At 47.8% G+C, this 16,697-nt stretch overlaps 2 protein-coding genes and 1 long non-coding RNA gene across 3 annotated transcripts; all 3 read left to right on the top strand.

The window, feature by feature from the left end:
* Window positions 1-200: 200 nt before the first annotated feature.
* Window positions 201-6,488, top strand: nr1d2a (nuclear receptor subfamily 1, group D, member 2a). The gene is made up of 8 exons (XM_086217772.1): window positions 201-590; window positions 2,403-2,639; window positions 2,715-2,803; window positions 2,894-3,038; window positions 3,191-3,873; window positions 4,040-4,225; window positions 4,622-4,832; window positions 5,226-6,488. The coding sequence occupies exons 1-8, from the start codon at window positions 560-562 to the stop codon at window positions 5,423-5,425; spliced, it is 1,782 nt and encodes a 593-aa protein (XP_086073898.1). The 5' UTR covers window positions 201-559; the 3' UTR covers window positions 5,426-6,488.
* Window positions 6,489-6,610: 122 nt separating this feature from the next.
* On the top strand, window positions 6,611-9,893 carry LOC147252881 (uncharacterized). The gene is made up of 3 exons (XR_015118494.1): window positions 6,611-6,748; window positions 9,341-9,429; window positions 9,531-9,893. It is a non-coding gene; the product is annotated as an uncharacterized LOC147252881 (long non-coding RNA).
* Window positions 9,894-12,363: 2,470 nt separating this feature from the next.
* Window positions 12,364-14,563, top strand: LOC147252880 (macrophage mannose receptor 1-like). The gene is made up of 4 exons (XM_086217773.1): window positions 12,364-12,855; window positions 13,421-13,762; window positions 13,907-13,995; window positions 14,111-14,563. Exons 1-4 carry the CDS (start codon window positions 12,513-12,515, stop codon window positions 14,201-14,203), a joined length of 867 nt encoding a protein of 288 aa, XP_086073899.1. The 5' UTR covers window positions 12,364-12,512; the 3' UTR covers window positions 14,204-14,563.
* The last annotated feature ends 2,134 nt before the right edge of the window (window positions 14,564-16,697 follow it).

Raw genomic sequence — 16,697 nt, 5'->3', positions numbered from 1 at the left:
CGCACGCAGCCCGGCCACGCTTCTGCTGCTCGGGCAACACGCAGCACGTTGGGCGCTGCAACGTGACCCTCCTGTTACCATTCCTCTGTTACGTCGGGCCGGGCCTCGTGGCTCCGCCCCCTCTCTCCTCCCGTTGTCTTGAAAGTGTGTCACTGGGTTAAAGTGGCTCGAGCGGCCGGGGGTTGGAGAGGCGTGGCCGACAAATGGGTCGGGTCACATGGGCGAAACCCACTACTGAGAACATTTAGTTCTCTTGACAAACCCGCAGGCTCACACATCCAGGGGGGAGGGGGAAGAGATCCTCCGAGCCCAACAACGCGCAGCCCACCGACCGAGCTCCGTTCAAAGGGAGACGCCGTATGAGTCGCACAGACGTGAGTCACCGGGACCGAGAAGATTATTCCTAGAAACAGATTCACTGAGGTGATCCACTGCTGCCCGGGATCTCTCAGCTCCTCAGCTCCCCAGCTGGAGTCGTGACGGACGGTTGCAGCCAGTCGATCTTCAGCCGGGAGATTTTTGTTGTTTTTTAGTTTTTCTTCCTTTTCCTCCATCAGAGATGCCTGAGGACTTCGGGACAGCCAAGCCCGGTAAGACGACACTGCCGCGACACAACGAAGCAGAGAGATGTGCCTGTATTTAACACACACATTGATCATGTCGCGACAACTTTTAGTTGTTTATTTTTTTAATTTGAATTCTCTCTCGACCTGCCTGCTGCAAACTGAAGTCACAAAAGTCACCTGTTATGTCCAAGCCTGAATTAAAATGCATGTCAGTGAACGCATCATGAAGCATTTCTGTGTGAAAGGGAGGGAATGAATGGTGACCTGAATTCTATTTTCTTTTTTTATTAAGTCAACTGAGACCAGCTGCGCCCCCCCCCCCCTCCCACAGAGATTTATTAAACTGTTAAAAATTCTTCTGCTTAACTGTTTGTTGTGGACTCGAACTCGCCGCCGAGGTTTAGCGGGTTAGGAGTGCCACTGCGGCGCTGCAGCGGTGTTACATTTTCGCTCCTGACACAACAACAGTGTTCCACTTCCTCGCTGGCGCTCACATGGCCGTCGTAGCCTAGCCATGTGCCCGTGTGTACACGCTCCCCGGGACACGCGTCCTGATTGGTCGGGTGGGAGGAGCCGACGTCTCCTAGCTTAACGTGGGACTGAGACGCGATAGGTCGTGACGTAACCCCCACGACGTATGCCGTTGCATAATCCGCGAGGCAGCAGCAGCAGCCCGGCGCGAGGCTCCGCTGCTCGGTACACGTGAGGCCGGGAGTGACCTAGATTTTTTTTTTTTTTTTTTTTGTTCTTAGCTCTCGCAGACGTTCATGACAGGTCCACGTGTGGGTGGGCCGTGAAGGAGAGCAGTCATGGTTAGGTAATCATCCGCGGTGGCCTCAGAAATGAGGGACTTTTGATGTAAACACCTCCCTTTTCAATTTTATTTCTTATTTATTTTACAGAACCGTAACATTAAAGTCGCTCTTTCTTTGTTAAACCACAGTCACGGAGGGTTTTAACGGCTTCGCTCCACCGCTGGCATTTAAAAAACCTCCATTTAATGAATGGAGCGTGGTTGGTGTGCTTTTTTTTTTAAGTTTCTGTTGGACTTTTAGAGTCCTGTTGCAGGCGTCCCACACCCCCCTGACCCCCCCTGACCCCCCCAGCTGCTGAAATCCTCTTTAAGTTTCACATTCTTGTTGCACAATTGAGTCCTGCACAAACATGTAATTATGTCACGCCCCCTTGTTGTCCCCAAGGTGTCTTTTTGTCCTCATGCCACTATGTTGCTTCATCGCTACAGTGACCCCCCCCCCCCCCACGTCTGGTAGTCAGTCAGCTAGTCCCCCCCCCCCCCCCCAATGTATACAAACTCAGGCTTGTTATGTAACCGTGTTATCCAACCAGCCAGAAGTGGAGGTGATAAAGCAGGTCAATCACGTCCACGACAAACACACACACTCATACATACGCTCACACACACACTCATACACACACACACACACACTCATTCGAGGATGTAAGACCTTTTGGGGGGGGGCTGTGCCTGCATTCTTACTGTTTTTAAAAAAAGTTGAGGAATGAATGAGGAAAGTCAGGAATTCTGCCATTTTTTCAAAAATACCTGTGTTAGATATCGTAGAGGAGTGATGACGTGACGCCTCCTGCGCCGTATCGAGATAAAGCCACATGGTGTGTGTGGCTCAGTCGCAGCCGCGTAAAGCTTCGCCAATCTTCTGATGAACTGGGGCGTAAAAGTTTTAATTTGTCCAATTGGTTGTCAGCGGCGTGAAACGCGTCACATCCTCAGGTCCTGATCGGGAGGTTAACCAGCCTTAATTCCACACGGTGGCGGTGCATAAATCTTAACTAACCGTCTCTCCGCCTCCACCACAGGAGGAGTCATCGCCTATATTTCCTCTGGCTCCGCCTCCAGCCCAGAGTCTTGTATGAGCACCAGCCCGAGCAGCGGCTACATGTCCACATCGCCAACGCTGTCCCGCCCATCGCTGCCCAGCCGGGCCGTGGGCATGGTGGTGGACATCGCCCCTCCTGCCAAGAACGGGCCGAGGGCAGGCCATGGCTCGGAGAAGGCCGGACGCTCTTCCACGTCCACCAAGAGCACCATCACCAGTACGCGCAGCGCCGCACTGACGAATCTCCTGTCGTGTTCGTGAACTGGAGCTCACGTCTCTTTGTTTTCCTCAGAAATCAACGGCATGGTGCTGCTGTGTAAAGTCTGCGGCGACGTGGCCTCGGGCTTCCACTACGGCGTCCATGCGTGCGAGGGCTGCAAGGTGAGACGCGTCTTCCTGGTAAAAGTGTGTCACCAACCTGGACTTAGCACGCCGGCTAACACTTCCCGCGCTGCTCTCGTTGTGCTCTAGGGTTTCTTCAGGAGGAGCATCCAGCAGAACATCCAGTACAAGAAGTGTCTTAAGATGGAGAACTGCACCATCATGAGGATCAACCGCAACCGCTGCCAGCAGTGCCGCTTCAAGAAGTGCTTGGCTGTCGGCATGTCCAGAGACGGTAGGCCTCACCGCTGAGAGTACAGAAACCCTTACTGGGGGGGGGGGGGGTTTAGGTGTTTCCTCACACAAATAGCCTCATTATTATTATTATTATTATTATTATTATTATTATTATTATTATTATTAATGGTCATCATCATCTGCGCACAGCTGTCAGATTCGGTCGCATCCCCAAAAGGGAAAAGCAGAGGATGCTCCTGGAGATGCAGAACGCCATGAACAATATGATGAGCAACAACAGCCAGCTGCACAGCATGCTGCACGGCCACCAGAGCCCGCCGCTACCCATGGAGGCGCTGCCCAGCGACGCCAGCCGCTCGCCCTCCTCTGCTTCTGATTCCCCGTCGTGCTCCAACCCTTCCTCCCCGCGGTGCCCCCAGGACTCGGAGTCTGTGGTTTCCATGGACACCAACTCTAGCTCTGCCTCCTCCTGTGGTTCCGACAGTGGCGAGGACGAGGCAGTCGTCACATCTAGCAGGCAGCACCAAGATGCCTTCACGTACAGCCAGCAGAGGCCCCAGTGTCAGAACCAGGCCTTGTCCTCGCCGGTCAGCGCCGCCCTGGAGACGGCGTGTGACAGTCGCACGGAGGAGCAGCAGGAGAGCTGGAACTGCTGGAACAATAACGTCATCATGAGAGGTCACCAGAACAGTCCTTACAGCAACAGCCAGCACATGGAGAGGGGAGGTTACCAGCAGCAGCAGCAGCAGCTCAACAGCGCCCCCAGCTGTGCACCAGCAGAAGACAGCCAAAGACAGCATGAATTTAACACACAAACTGCCTCACCTGGTTACAGTGGACCAACCAACAGTGTGAACAACCGAGCACACTTGGTGGGTGTTAGCATGCACAGAAGTTTGTACACTTAACACAGCTGATGCAGCACAGATACAGTTAACCGCTTCAGAGTAGCCCTGCTGATATTCTCGCGTCCTGTGTTTTTCCTCCGGGAAGTTACTCGATGTCAGCCTTCGCTCACCGGTCGTGTTTTCATTCCAGGTGTGTCCGATGAACTCCTCACCCTACGTGGATCCCAGCAAGCCCAGTCAGGAGATCTGGGAGGAGTTCTCCATGAGCTTCACCCCCGCTGTGCGGGAGGTGGTCGAGTTCGCCAAGAGGATCCCAGGATTCCGCGACCTCCCGGAGCACGACCAAGTCGGCCTGTTGAAAGCTGGAACGTTTGAGGTGAGAGCGCATTTTTAAAAAAAACAAAAAACAAGAACTTGTTGTTGTCATGTTGTGCTTTTGAAGTCGAGTGGGTTACAAATTGTCCGAATGCGGGAAGCAGTGAGGTCAGCAGACCCGTGTGTGCAGACTGATGTTTGCTCTGATCGCTGCTAGATTTGGGAATCAAACGCATGTCACACACAGAGTCCACATCATGAGGGTGAAGCTGTGAGGGTTATTTTAGGTCGTCCGGGTTTACCGGCTCATTCAGGTTATTTGCCCTTTTTTAGCAGCATGAGTCTCCATCCTGTGCAGCTTTTTTAGTTTCAACGAAGACATCAGACCCGTCCCGTGGTGGGGCCTGCCTCAATAAACCCCCCGAGCCTGACGCCCTCCTTCTCTCTCGCCTCCCAGGTGCTTATGGTCAGATTCGCCTCCCTGTTCAACATGGCTGAAAGGACGGTGACCTTCCTGAGCGGCAAGCACTACAGCATCGACACGCTACGGTCGCTCGGAGCCGGCGAGCTGCTCAACTCCATGTGCGAGTTCAGCGAGAAGCTGATGGCGCTTCGGCTGGACTCCGACGAAATGAGCCTCTTCACCGCCGTGGTGCTCGTCTCAGCCGGTGAGCAGGAATATGTTGATGAAGCTGAGCGGTCGCCTTTTATGTCCATGAGTGATGTCAAAATCAGTCTCACATTAGACACGGCTGGTAGAAATGGTGAGTTTGGGGATTCATTATTGAGGAAAGATGAGATTAAGAGAGAAGATGAAAACCCCCCCCCCCCCTTTTTTTTTTCTTTTTCTTTTCTCCCCTAAGTTCTGATGAACCAGATCTTTAGCTCACATGACACTTCCTCAGAACCTGAGGACAGCGCTTCTTCTCCTCTCTACCGCCATCTCCTGGTGGCATCGTGCTTAAAATTTACATGAATGGAAACAACACGCCTGACGGGCTGTCAGACGATCTAACTGAAGCTTTGTTACTGAGTTCTGACCGTGCCTCCCCTTTCCACAGACCGCTCCGGCATCCAGGACCTGAACTCCGTGGAGGCCCTGCAGGACAAACTGATCCGAGCCCTGCGGAACCTGGTGATGCAGAACCACGGCGAGGAGTCGGCCACCACCTTCACCAAGCTGCTGCTCAAACTTCCTGAGCTGCGTTCACTGAACAACATGCACTCGGAGGAGCTGCTCTCCTTCAAAGTGCATCCGTGAGCACCCCCCCACCCCCCCCCACCCCCGGCCCCCGAAACCACCTCCGCCAGGACCTGCCTCCCACCCAGCACCCGCTCCACATCTGACCAACCCCCATCCATCGTGTGTGTCTTTGTAGAATGTATGAAAAGTTATTTTGTATTCTATTTTTGTTAAGTAGACCAGGTGCGGTCTGGAGTGAGGAGATGAAATGTACTGTATTTATAGACAGCTTAGGCTTGTTGCACACAGCGCGCGAGTGTGGCGGCGGCGCCTCCGTCTGCAGCGTCTGAGGCTCTTTTTCTATTTTCAAACGGAAAGAATGAGGCTGGCTTTACGAAATGATTAGGTGAATATTCTTAACATTTTTTTTGTTGTTGTTTTTTTCTCCAGAAGCCATTTAATTTAAAAGTGTATTCTCTGATAAGCGGGTGAATGTGAGACATACTGCATGTTTATTTGGTCCAATATTTTTACGGATACGTGTCGGCGAGGAAGGCAAGCTATTGGAAATGTCTTGAAGAATGTGTGACGATCGCTGCTAATGCATGGCTGTACTTAATGCGAACAACTATATTTGAATCTCTCTCCCCTTGCCTCAGAAAGCATCAGTTCCTTTTTTTTTTTGTGTATAGTGCTTTTTTTTGTATTTAATTATGTTTTTAACGTGTGTATATGTCCAATTCCTGTTCGCTGCCTGAAGATTTCTGGGGAGAGTCGATGACCAGTTTTTCAGCAACAACACTACATATGCACAATTTCTAGAGCAGAAAAACCAAGTAAAACATGAATCACCAACCGTGTGACACGACGTCGTGTACAGGCTACGTGTAAACATAATCACGAGTGTATTCACAGTTTTCTCACTTTCCAGTTATTTGTTTTTTAAAAGGAAATGTGTGCTTTTAGCAGGGCACTGAATTTGAAAATTGTCATCCATTTTGTTGAAATCTGTTTCTTCTACTGGCAACACTGTCAAATGTAAATAACTATACATATGAATATATATAAATATACATATAAATATCTCATGAACATAGAAATATGAATATGATATAGTATAAATAAATACAAGAGATGAATATCCAGTGTCTTGTGGCTCTCATTTTTTTATGGAAGTACCCGTGCATGAACTAAATGAATAGTTCATAGTCTCCCCACAAGGTGGTGCTGTTTGACAACTACAAGTTCAGACGGTCATGGGGAGAAAAAAACCCCCGCAATTGTTGTGGAGGCTCACGACAGCTCTTTCCAGGCCTGGAGATGTGAAGGAAAAGGAGTTGCAAAGTTACATCATCAGTAAATTATCCTGGAAACTACCTGAATATTAAAGAGTACATGCAGGTCAGTGAAGATCCACGGAGAAAAATACCCTCGGTTAAAAATGACTTAATTTAATCCAGGGAATGTGTGGTCATGAATATTGTCCTTGTCGGCGTGGAAAAATATCATGGAAATTAGTGGTTTAAAAAAAAATGTGTTGGAGGGAGCTTCACGATGGTTGATGGTTTCGGAAAAGTTGACTCATCCAGAATAAAACCCAGCTACGCAACTCCGCTCCCTCAGAAATGCCCGTTTTAGCTGCGTGTTGTTACAGGAAATGCGGCGTAGTAAGAACCGCTATTAATAAACCAAGCACGTGAGTTCCCGGGGAGGAGGAAGCAGGTGAAACGCAATGAAAGTGACACATCCACGAGTTAAAGCCAATCTACGACCCGGTTCTTTTCTTCTTCATGTTTCATCACCGTCATCATCATCGTCAGACGACCGATCTGTTGAGTTCAGAGCCCAATGATCGTCATCGGGCAGATTTTTACTGAAACCTCACGACAGGAAAAACACATTTTGTATCACTGGTTTGTTTTGCAGCACTGGAAGGTTTTTAGAGTAAAGTAAAGATTCCAAGTGGATCGATTCGGAAGTACAAATATGTTTTACATGAGGGACCTTTTTAACCCTCAATAATATAAGCAACATGTGGTATGCTACTGTGCCACAGTGCAGCTCAGCTACCTAGCATTAGCCGTGCTGTCGGGGGTCTGGAGCTCTGTAATGGACAGGAACAGGAGTGAAGGGAATTGTTCTGACACCCAAAACAACTGGAAATAAGCGTGTGTGTGTGTGTGTGTGTGTGTGTGTGTGTGTGTGTGTGGGCGTTGGAGCTCCCTGCTCTCACCTCCCACTTCACGTTGAACCTCCACCGCCTCCCATAGGAACACACTGAGTGCTTTAAAATGACCATTTGACATAAACTAGAAACGTTCCAAAAGTTTTCTGCTCAACTTGGACAGCCTGAGCAGAGGAGCAGTAACGTATCCTTCTGAGTCACTGACATGATTAAATTGTTACAAATCAACAGATGAAGGTACGAATAAATTTGTTCACACAATGAAAGCTGGTTGGATAATTCAAGGAGGAAGCGGCGCACAAAACCTGAAAACTTTCCCTGTTTTAACTACAGTACGTATGATGTCAGTGGCCCAGTCCCCCCCTCCCCCCCCCCACACACACACACACACGTGAGCTTTGGGAAAATTTAAAGGCAAATCCTGCAGAGGCTGCAGTCCTCCATTTACATGTAATTTTACTGATTTCAATAAGAAATCAACATCAGAGAATCTGCTTTTGCATCTCCTTTGTTTAGTCTGCAGCAAAATACTGCAAATGCTGTGTACATGCTGGATGCTACGGCACATTTAAGATAACAGTGTATGCATGGATACAGCGCAGTACCCTTTCATGTGGAAAGAAATGTTTTCCCTGCTTTGGTCCAGGTGGCCGTCCGAGAGCACTGACCTCAGCGACGCCTTCCAACACCTTTCAGGATGAGCTGGAATGTAGTGACGCACGACTGTTTCTGGGGATGAATGGCAGTAAATCCCTGCAGTCAACCGCAACCCAACACCGGAGGCTGTGAAAAGCAGCGGATTCAGGCTTTCAGTTTTCAAATACATTGGAAGGACAAGCTGAGAAAACTACAAAAAATGATAACAAAAGCAAAACAAAAACTAGACAAAGAGAATTATGCACCCTTTAGCTGTCGTCTTCAGAGGTGTAGGTCAATGCAGCAAGTTTCATCTCTGTGTTTGCTTTAACATGACGAGGGTATCGCAGTCACCACACTCGGCAGGAGGTAACTCGTTCAGGTCGTGTGGGTGTGGGATGGTTTGCATAATCGCTCCCTTCAGACGCTGTCCTATCAACTAGACGCAGAGGTCAGTACTTCAGACCCTGCGACTTTAAAGGCTTTTGCAAGTGGCCATCCCGCATCTTTGCCGTTTCATCAACTAGCCCACGACACCTCTGTGGGGCTTGACAGAAACAACAGCGTCCTGGAACTGCTCCCTCAGTCCTTCAGGTCATCCTCACTTAGCTCTGCCCCCCCCGCCAGCCTGGTTTAGCCACCGTTCGCCTGTCTACAGCAAAAGCCACCTGGATGCTGCTTCTCCCTGCCTTATGATCGAAGCGAAGTAAAATCTGGTCAACTGGACGTAAGTTTATCTTGGAAGACGTTTCACCTCTCATCCGAGAGGCTTCTTCAGTTCTAGTGAAGAGTGTGGAAACTCCAGCTTATAAACCTATGTGGGAGTGGTCAGTGCTATTGTGGTGGAAACGACCCTCCCGAGACTCACCTGACCTCCCCAAACGACAGTCGTGTCGTCCCTGACACCTCACAACGACTGTCGTTTGGGGAGGTCAGGTGAGTCTCGGGAGGGTCGTTTCCACCACAATAGCACTGACCACTCCCACATAGGTTTATAAGCTGGGGTTTCCACACTCTTCACTAGAACTGAAGAAGCCTCTCGGATGAGAGGTGAAACGTCTTCCAAGATAAACTTACGTCCAGTTGACCAGATTTTACTTCGCTTCGATCTACGATGACCTGGATGAATGAGAACCTACACAGACATCCTGCCTTATGATGTTTTTCACCAGGTTCTTATGGGTTGACCCCCTGACCACAAGCATTCCCAGTGCGCTCCAGAGGGACTGTCCTGGGAAGCCCCTGCAACCGACTTCCACTGGTAGGTTCCAGGCTCTCCACCCCCTCTGCTGGTTCTCCAGGATCAGGGACTGATATTTTCCCTGCTTGCACTCGTGAGCTTCCTCAATCCTTTCCTCCCAGGGCACCGTCAGTTCTATTCGGGCCACCTGTTTGGAAGCTTGGGACCAGAGCACAATATCTGGACGGAGGCTTGCGATGGCAATCTCTTCTGGAAATTTGGGTCGTCTTCCGATGTCAACTCTACTTTCCCAGTCCTTTGCTGTGCCGAGGATCCCTGCACCCTCATTTCCTTGCCTGCCCTCTCCCCTGGCCTGAGGAAGGCAATAAAGCGAGGGCCTATGGCTTGGGTACTGGTGGTCCTCTGCTTCCTCACTGTCACAGTCCATCGGCCAATTGCACCAGCACCTGATCATGTTGCCATTTAAACCTCCCGTCCATCAGGCTTGCCCGACAGTAGGGGTGTAACGATTCATCTACTACACTGATGTATTGGGTTTGAGTCCCGGCTCCGGCTCGGGATCTTTCTGTGTGAGTCTGCATGTTCTCCCTGTTCCTGTGTGGGTTCTCTCTGGTACTCCAGCTTCCTCCCACAGTCCAAGGACATCCAGAGGGGACGAGGCTGATTGATACTCTAAATTGACCGTAGGTGTGACTGTGAGTGTGAATGGTTGTCTGTCTCTATGTGTTGGCCCTGAGAAGGACTGGTGACCTGTCCAGGGTGAACCCCACTTTTCACCCGAAAGCCGCTCCAGCCCCCACCAGCCCCCAGCCCCCAGCGACCCTTAACAAGAATAAGTGGAAGCTTTAGGAGAACATTCTTAGTTAATTTTATGACATGATGTGTTCAAACCCAACCTAAACCACACTGGGACATCCATCTACTGCTGCTTGGTCTGGTGTTTGCTGGTACAAACCACCGCCCCACCTGCCCCCTGATACCAGCCTGCTAACTGATGAGCCTTGTTGGGGCACCACATCAAGAACGACTACCTTGACATACAGTAAGCGCCACATTCCGATTAAGGTTTAAACTGGTTATTTTTGTATTCCTAATAAAGTGGGGATATTTGCTGCAGCTGTGTGAATATTACCGTTTACATGTTAGACGACGCATTCCGAATAAACCACTCATTGCACATGGAAAAAGGAAATGCAATGACTCACTTCTGGTTTGTTGCTAGGCAACCTTGCTAAACTTCTGGTTCATTGTAAATTGTATTTAGCCCATTCCTAATTTAAAATACAAAGGCATCACAGTAAAAATAACCAACAAGAACACTCAGATGTAGTCAGTAAATGTCACGGCCACTCCGGGTCATCATGGCAACAGAAAGATATACTGCTCATAGCATCAGCAGCGACTTCGTTCCTATCCGTTCAGAATGTGGCAACTAAGACAGAGACACATCTTCCAGGAGTTCGTTGACATAAACTAAAACAGGAAAACTCATCTCATGTACTTCAACTACAAGCAAAAAAGTACTCCTAGCAACAACAGCAGCTGTTGTAGTGCTAATATATGAGTTTTGTGTTTATTGCCTGTTAAAGTTGCCCCCAATGACCAAAAACATCTGTTACAGTTTAGGAAATGCTGTAAACTTGTTAAAAATGCTAGAAATGTTTGGTTTCCCCAAACATTTTGAGAAAATTCCCCTTTTTATGAACAACGTTTAACTTCTGGAGAAGTGTAATGTTCATAAAGACAACATCCAAATGTTGGCTGATGAGATTTGCATATGAAAATATCGCCAGCTACTGCCGTCAATGTTAATTCAAGATGTGCAGAGTTCTGTGCTGAGGAAGGATTTCCTGCATAGAACTCACACGGTGAGGTACAGCAGCCCTGGACACCTGGATGGTAAACTGGTGCGTACGCGTTTATACTTCACACCTCTGGACTAACGTGAACGTGCGTCTTTGCAGTGGAGTTATGATTCGTGTCGCCAAACTGATTCCTTCTTGTTTGCAGTAAAATTATAAATGGATTGCTTCAAGACTCTGGTTCTCCTCTTGTCAGGTCAGTAATGGAGCATAAGTCACATAATTTCATGGCTGAATTGTGTGTTTTGTTTTAATCATGCGAGCATCACTCAGAGACTCAGGTACCATCACACTGGATGGACACTGGGACCAGCATCCAACTATGCCTTTTATGGGTGCTTTACTTTCTCTAGTGTAGAATAACTAAAAATGCAATTTCAGCGATAAAAATTTAGCTCAAACTGCTGCCAACGCTAACGAAGCTGCTCCTGGGGATTTGGCTCTTAGGGTAGCAGATTGCTCCAGTGTGCTGCTACTTTGCATGTCACATTACGCTCATTGAAGGCAGTGCTGTCTATGTTGAGGTTTGATAAGTGTAACCACACTTGACCGATACTGGATGCCATTGCGGTGACTGTGTGGTTGGCCTCAAGACGATGCAGCGTGACTTCATGTGTGACATCCAGATGTGCTCTGTCAATCAATGTCTATCACAAGCTAACGTCAACCAATCCAAAGAAAGTATACGACTCCTGCTGAAGCCAGTCAGTAGTACGAGAGACACATCTTTCCCATGGAGAAAAGTCCTCAGTTGCTCCTCTGTAAAAGAGGAAATGCTCTCTGGCTACCCTACATGTTGACCTCTTAAGGAGCTGCAATTGTTGTTTGGAATAAACAGATACTTCCTGTCATCAGACCTAAACCCCGCCCACATCTCATCAGAGATGCTGATTGGCTGAGACAACTCTGGTTCTGACCTACGATTTGAACCCCTGCCAAAGGGTTTGATGGAATTCGTCAGGTCCCCAACTAAGTTTGGTTCCAGACCCTCGCCACTCGGTGCACCAGACTCTCCACATCCTTTTCACGTTTATACGTTGTTTTATTGACCAGAACCATTTTGACCTCATATTTGGGATCGTACATCATCTTGCAGATTCCAGAAGGTTTCAAATCAAACAATACTGTACTGTCCCTTAAAAAGGATGTCACTGTCCTTATAATTTACCTGTCATACAGAAACAAAATACTGCTTATTCCCTCTATCATCAACCACCAGGATGTAGCTTCACCTCCTCCTCTCACTACCCCTTTCGGAAGTACTTCCACATTCTCACGCCAATGAAATGGACCGAGGCGCAGCATTACTGCAGAGAGAAGCACACTGACCTGGCCACCTTTGATAGCCTAGAGGAGTGGAACACACTGGCCAGACTCCCTTCAGGCATTGACTGGGCATGGATTGGACTCAGTGACGACCCAAATGCCTGGAAGACAGGTCTGATCAAGGACACCAACTCCTGGAAATGGGCATCCGGTCCAGGGAGCACGAGTGAATTTAGACCTTGGGCCAGCATGCAACCAGATAATGTTGGTGCCAAAGAATCCTGTGGGCTGATGGGTCAGAATGGACTATGGTACGACATGCAGTGTGACTCGTTGTGGACGTTTGCTTGCTACAGTGGTAAGAAGACCAGATTAATTTGTTTTCCACAGGTCCTCTAGGGACCTTTTGCTCTCAAGTTGCTGTTATCAGAATGAATCCAAACTAGAGATGGAATAGCAGACAATCAATCATGGGTTTATCTGTCATGTTTGATGTTTAGCTGATATGTTTTCTGACATATAAATTCAATCATGTCTTCAAATCATAGAGTGAACTTTAAAAGGTTTCTTTTTTCTTGACAAAGTGTTCAGTTCTTGGTGTAACATAGTGCCTGTCTACGTTAGCAGCGCTCAAGGCGCTGTACAGTGTCATCTCGTTCACCCATTCACACACACGCTCACACCCTGATGGTGAAGGCTGCCATGCAAGGCACCAACCTACTCATCACGAGCGATTAAGGGTTCCGAATCTTGCTCAAGGAAACTTTGACACGGTCACAGGGGGAAGTGAGGATTGAACCAGCAACCCTTCGGTTGCCACTCTATGACCACTCTACCTCTGAGCCATTGAAAAGGAGATGACATCAGAAATGAATGGACAGGCAACATTTTTAACAAACTTCAATCATTCCTCTCTGTTGCAGGCATGGACCAAAACCAGAAGAACTTTGCATACTTCTCAATGTGGAAAACATGGAAAGAAGCCCAAGCATACTGCAGAGAACACTACATCGACCTACCGTTGATCGAGAACTGGGAGGAAAACTCCAGGTTGCGTCACATAAAAAAACCCTTGGGTCGGTCTTGGCTCGCCCTGTACCGAGAGCCGTGGGTTTGGTCGGACAGGTCCAACAGCTCCTTCAGAAACTTTATGCACCTCAGCCCCAACAATAACGGTAAAAATGAGCACTGCGTGGCCGAGAACCAGTCGGGTGAATGGGATGATAGAAACTGTGACAGCGAGATCCCGTCCATCTGCTACGAAGGTGAGTGCTCGCTGTTGCACTGACATTCCTTTGGTCATCATTTACCACATTTATATTTGACTTGTCCATAAATGCATTTGCAAATGTCCACTGCTGATGGAAAAAAACCAAACACTTTCCTTTATAATTGCATCCTCTGCTCAGTCTTGAAATTGCAGACCATGGTAAAGGTGAAGTTTCAGACTGAAGCAGACATGACGGATCCTGCCACAGCTCACCAGATCCCACAACAGGTAGGATTCCACCTCCTCTTGTGTCTCTGGATGAAGGATCTACAAATAAGATGATCCAATTTCAACCACTGTGAAGAATAAAGGAGAAATGTCTGCTTTGTCTGCTCCTCCTCAGGTTGGTGCTACTCTGGAACGTCAGGGATGGATTGGCGTCAAAGTGCGATGGAGGATTCTGCCTCGGTCTGCTGAAAGTCTCTTGGGTGTTTAATGTTTTTACTGCCCAAATGTTTCTTTTTCTCAATATAATTCAAGAGAAAACACAAGTACATACTGTCCTTCATAAATACTGCATTCAATACTTGTGATACTTGTTTGGGTGAGGTCAAATATATTCATGTTGAAATCTGCAGTAACTAGTAAGTAAATCATTTTAATTTCTTTCATTATTTGCAATTATACTGGGCTATAAATCTGCCTGGCTCACACTTGAAGAATTCCCCCAGCTGCTTGGGGCAGATCTACTTTGGGTCATGATCAAACAAGAAATAAACCACAGAAGAGATTTGTAACCAGGCAAAGACCGACTCCTCACTGGGTCTCTGGCTTTATCGGCTCCACCGGACAATTAAATGCTGTAACCAACACAACAGGGTGACCTTTGCCAAATTCCTCATTTTCATATGAAAATAAACCAGTGTGTGTTTGTTGTGTTTTTTTTTTTTTTTGCTGTTGTGCAAAATTGTCTGACTCACCACTGTAACACTATCTAACAAGCACTCACAGTCCTGCAAGAAACTCATCACCAAGTTCTTAAGATGGTTCTGACCAAATTTGAGATTTACTGTCCAACCCAGGAGGAGGAGGAGGAGGAGGAGGAGGAGGAGGAAGAGGAGGAGGAGGAGGAGAGCAATTCCGAACTAAAAATTACTAATCTGCCCCAAATTACATGGGTTGGACCATGACACACCCCTGCACTAAGTCTGATGACATTTTGCATAATCGTGCTAACAAAAACAAATTAACTAACCCACTACTTGAATCTCACCCCCTTGCCTCAGAAAGCATCAGTTCCTTTTTTGTGTGTAGTGCTTTTTTAAATTGAATTAGCCCCCCCCCCCCCCCGCAACCCTCAACAGGATAAGCAAAAGAAAATTGATGGATGGATGTTTTTATGTCCATCCATCAATTTTCTTCTGCTTACCCCCCCCCCCCCCATGAACCTTAATCGGAATAAACGGAAGAAAATAGATTGATGGATGTAAAAACAGGTCGGAATGGAGAAACCCTTGATTCGCTCTAGGAGAACATTCTCAGTTAATGTCATGACACGATGTGTTCAGTACCCAACCTAAACCGCATTGGAACATCCATCTGCTGCTGCTTGGTCCGGTGTCTGTGGGTACAAACCCCACCTGCCCCCTGATACCAGCCTGCGAACTGATTTGCCCTGTTTGGGCGCCCGACCCTCACTGGGTCTCTGGCTTTATCGGCTCCACCGGACAATTAAATGCTGTAACCAACACAACAGGGTGACCTTTGCCGAATTCCTCATTTTCATATGAAAATGAATCAATGTGTGTTTGTGTGTGTTTGTTGTGGTTTTTTTCGCTGTTGTGCAAAATTGTCCGACTCACCACGGTAACACTATCTAACAAGCACTCACAGTCCTGCAAGAAACTCATCACCAAGTTCTTAAGATGGTTCTGACCAAATTTGAGACTTACTGTCCAACCCAGGAGGAGGAGGAGGAGGAGGAGGAGGAGGAGGAGGAGAGCAATTCCTAACTAAAAATTACCAAGCCCTCCATCGCAGGGCAACACATAGAGACAGACAGCCATTGGCTCTCACCACGGTCAATTTAGAGTATCAATCAGCCTCGTCCCCAATTGCATGTTTTTGGACTGTGGGAGGAAGCCGGAGTCCCAGAGAGAACCCACGCAGGCATAGGAAGAACATGCAGACTCCACACAGAAAGACCCCGTGCCTGAGCCGGGTTCCTGAAACCGGAACCTTCTTGCTGTGAGGCGACAGTGCTGACCACTGCACCACTGTGCCGCCTTGTTTTTACGTGTGTATGTCAATTGTCCGTTCACTGCCTGAAGATTTCTGACCATGTTTCAGCAACAACGCCACATGTGCACAACTTCTAGAGCAAAAAAACAAGTATAACATGAATCACCAACAGTGTGACACAACGTCGTAAACCCAACCACAGGTTGGATCTAATATATACATCATGGTCTGTCTTTATTTCCTGTTTTATTTTGTTGTTACCATCCTGTCTTCCTGTGTGCTCCCTTTTGTGATTACCTCATGTGTCTCACCTGTGTATGAGTGCATCACCTGTGTCTCGTTTCCTTGTGTATTTAAGCTTTGTGTTTCCCATTGTCTCTTGTTGGTTTCTTGTTGCTGGTACCGTCCCTAAGACCTGTTGACCCTTCTTGTTGATACTTTTTCCCTTCCTTTGGACTTTGAACTCCCTGTTTTTTACTTTGCCTTTTTGAAAATAAATACTTTTTCTTGCGCTCCCATTGGCTACCGTCTGCATTTGGGTTCTGTTTCCCCCGCTAACCCGTGACATCTCATGAACATAGAAACATGAATGATACAGTACAAATAAATACAAGAGATGAATATCCTGTGTCTTATGGTTCTCATTGTAATCAAAGTACCTCTTCATGAACTAAATTAATAGTTCATAGTTTCACCACAAGGGTGTGCTGTTTGACATCTACAAGGTCATTAAAAGATCTTGATATGCT

The sequence above is a fragment of the Aulostomus chinensis genome, chromosome 11 (assembly GCF_037954235.1).
Source record: "Aulostomus chinensis isolate RoL2024-O1b breed Wild chromosome 11, RoL_Achi_v1.0, whole genome shotgun sequence".
Taxonomy (NCBI): domain Eukaryota; kingdom Metazoa; phylum Chordata; class Actinopteri; order Syngnathiformes; family Aulostomidae; genus Aulostomus; species Aulostomus chinensis.
Note: the sequence above shows the minus strand (reverse complement) of the source record. Positions and strands in the feature narration are given on the sequence as shown.

Coding starts and splice junctions, on each gene's coding strand:
- LOC147252880 (XM_086217773.1), top strand. CDS start 12,513: ATGAAATGGACCGAGGCGCAGCATTACTGCAGAGAGAAGCACACTGAC. Junction 13,763..13,906: donor CCCGTCCATCTGCTACGAAG/GTGAGTGCTCGC, acceptor TCCTCTGCTCAG/TCTTGAAATTGCAGACCATG. Junction 13,996..14,110: donor CTCACCAGATCCCACAACAG/GTAGGATTCCAC, acceptor GCTCCTCCTCAG/GTTGGTGCTACTCTGGAACG.
- nr1d2a (XM_086217772.1), top strand. CDS start 560: ATGCCTGAGGACTTCGGGACAGCCAAGCCCG. Junction 591..2,402: donor CTTCGGGACAGCCAAGCCCG/GTAAGACGACAC, acceptor CCTCCACCACAG/GAGGAGTCATCGCCTATATT. Junction 3,039..3,190: donor TGTCGGCATGTCCAGAGACG/GTAGGCCTCACC, acceptor ATCTGCGCACAG/CTGTCAGATTCGGTCGCATC.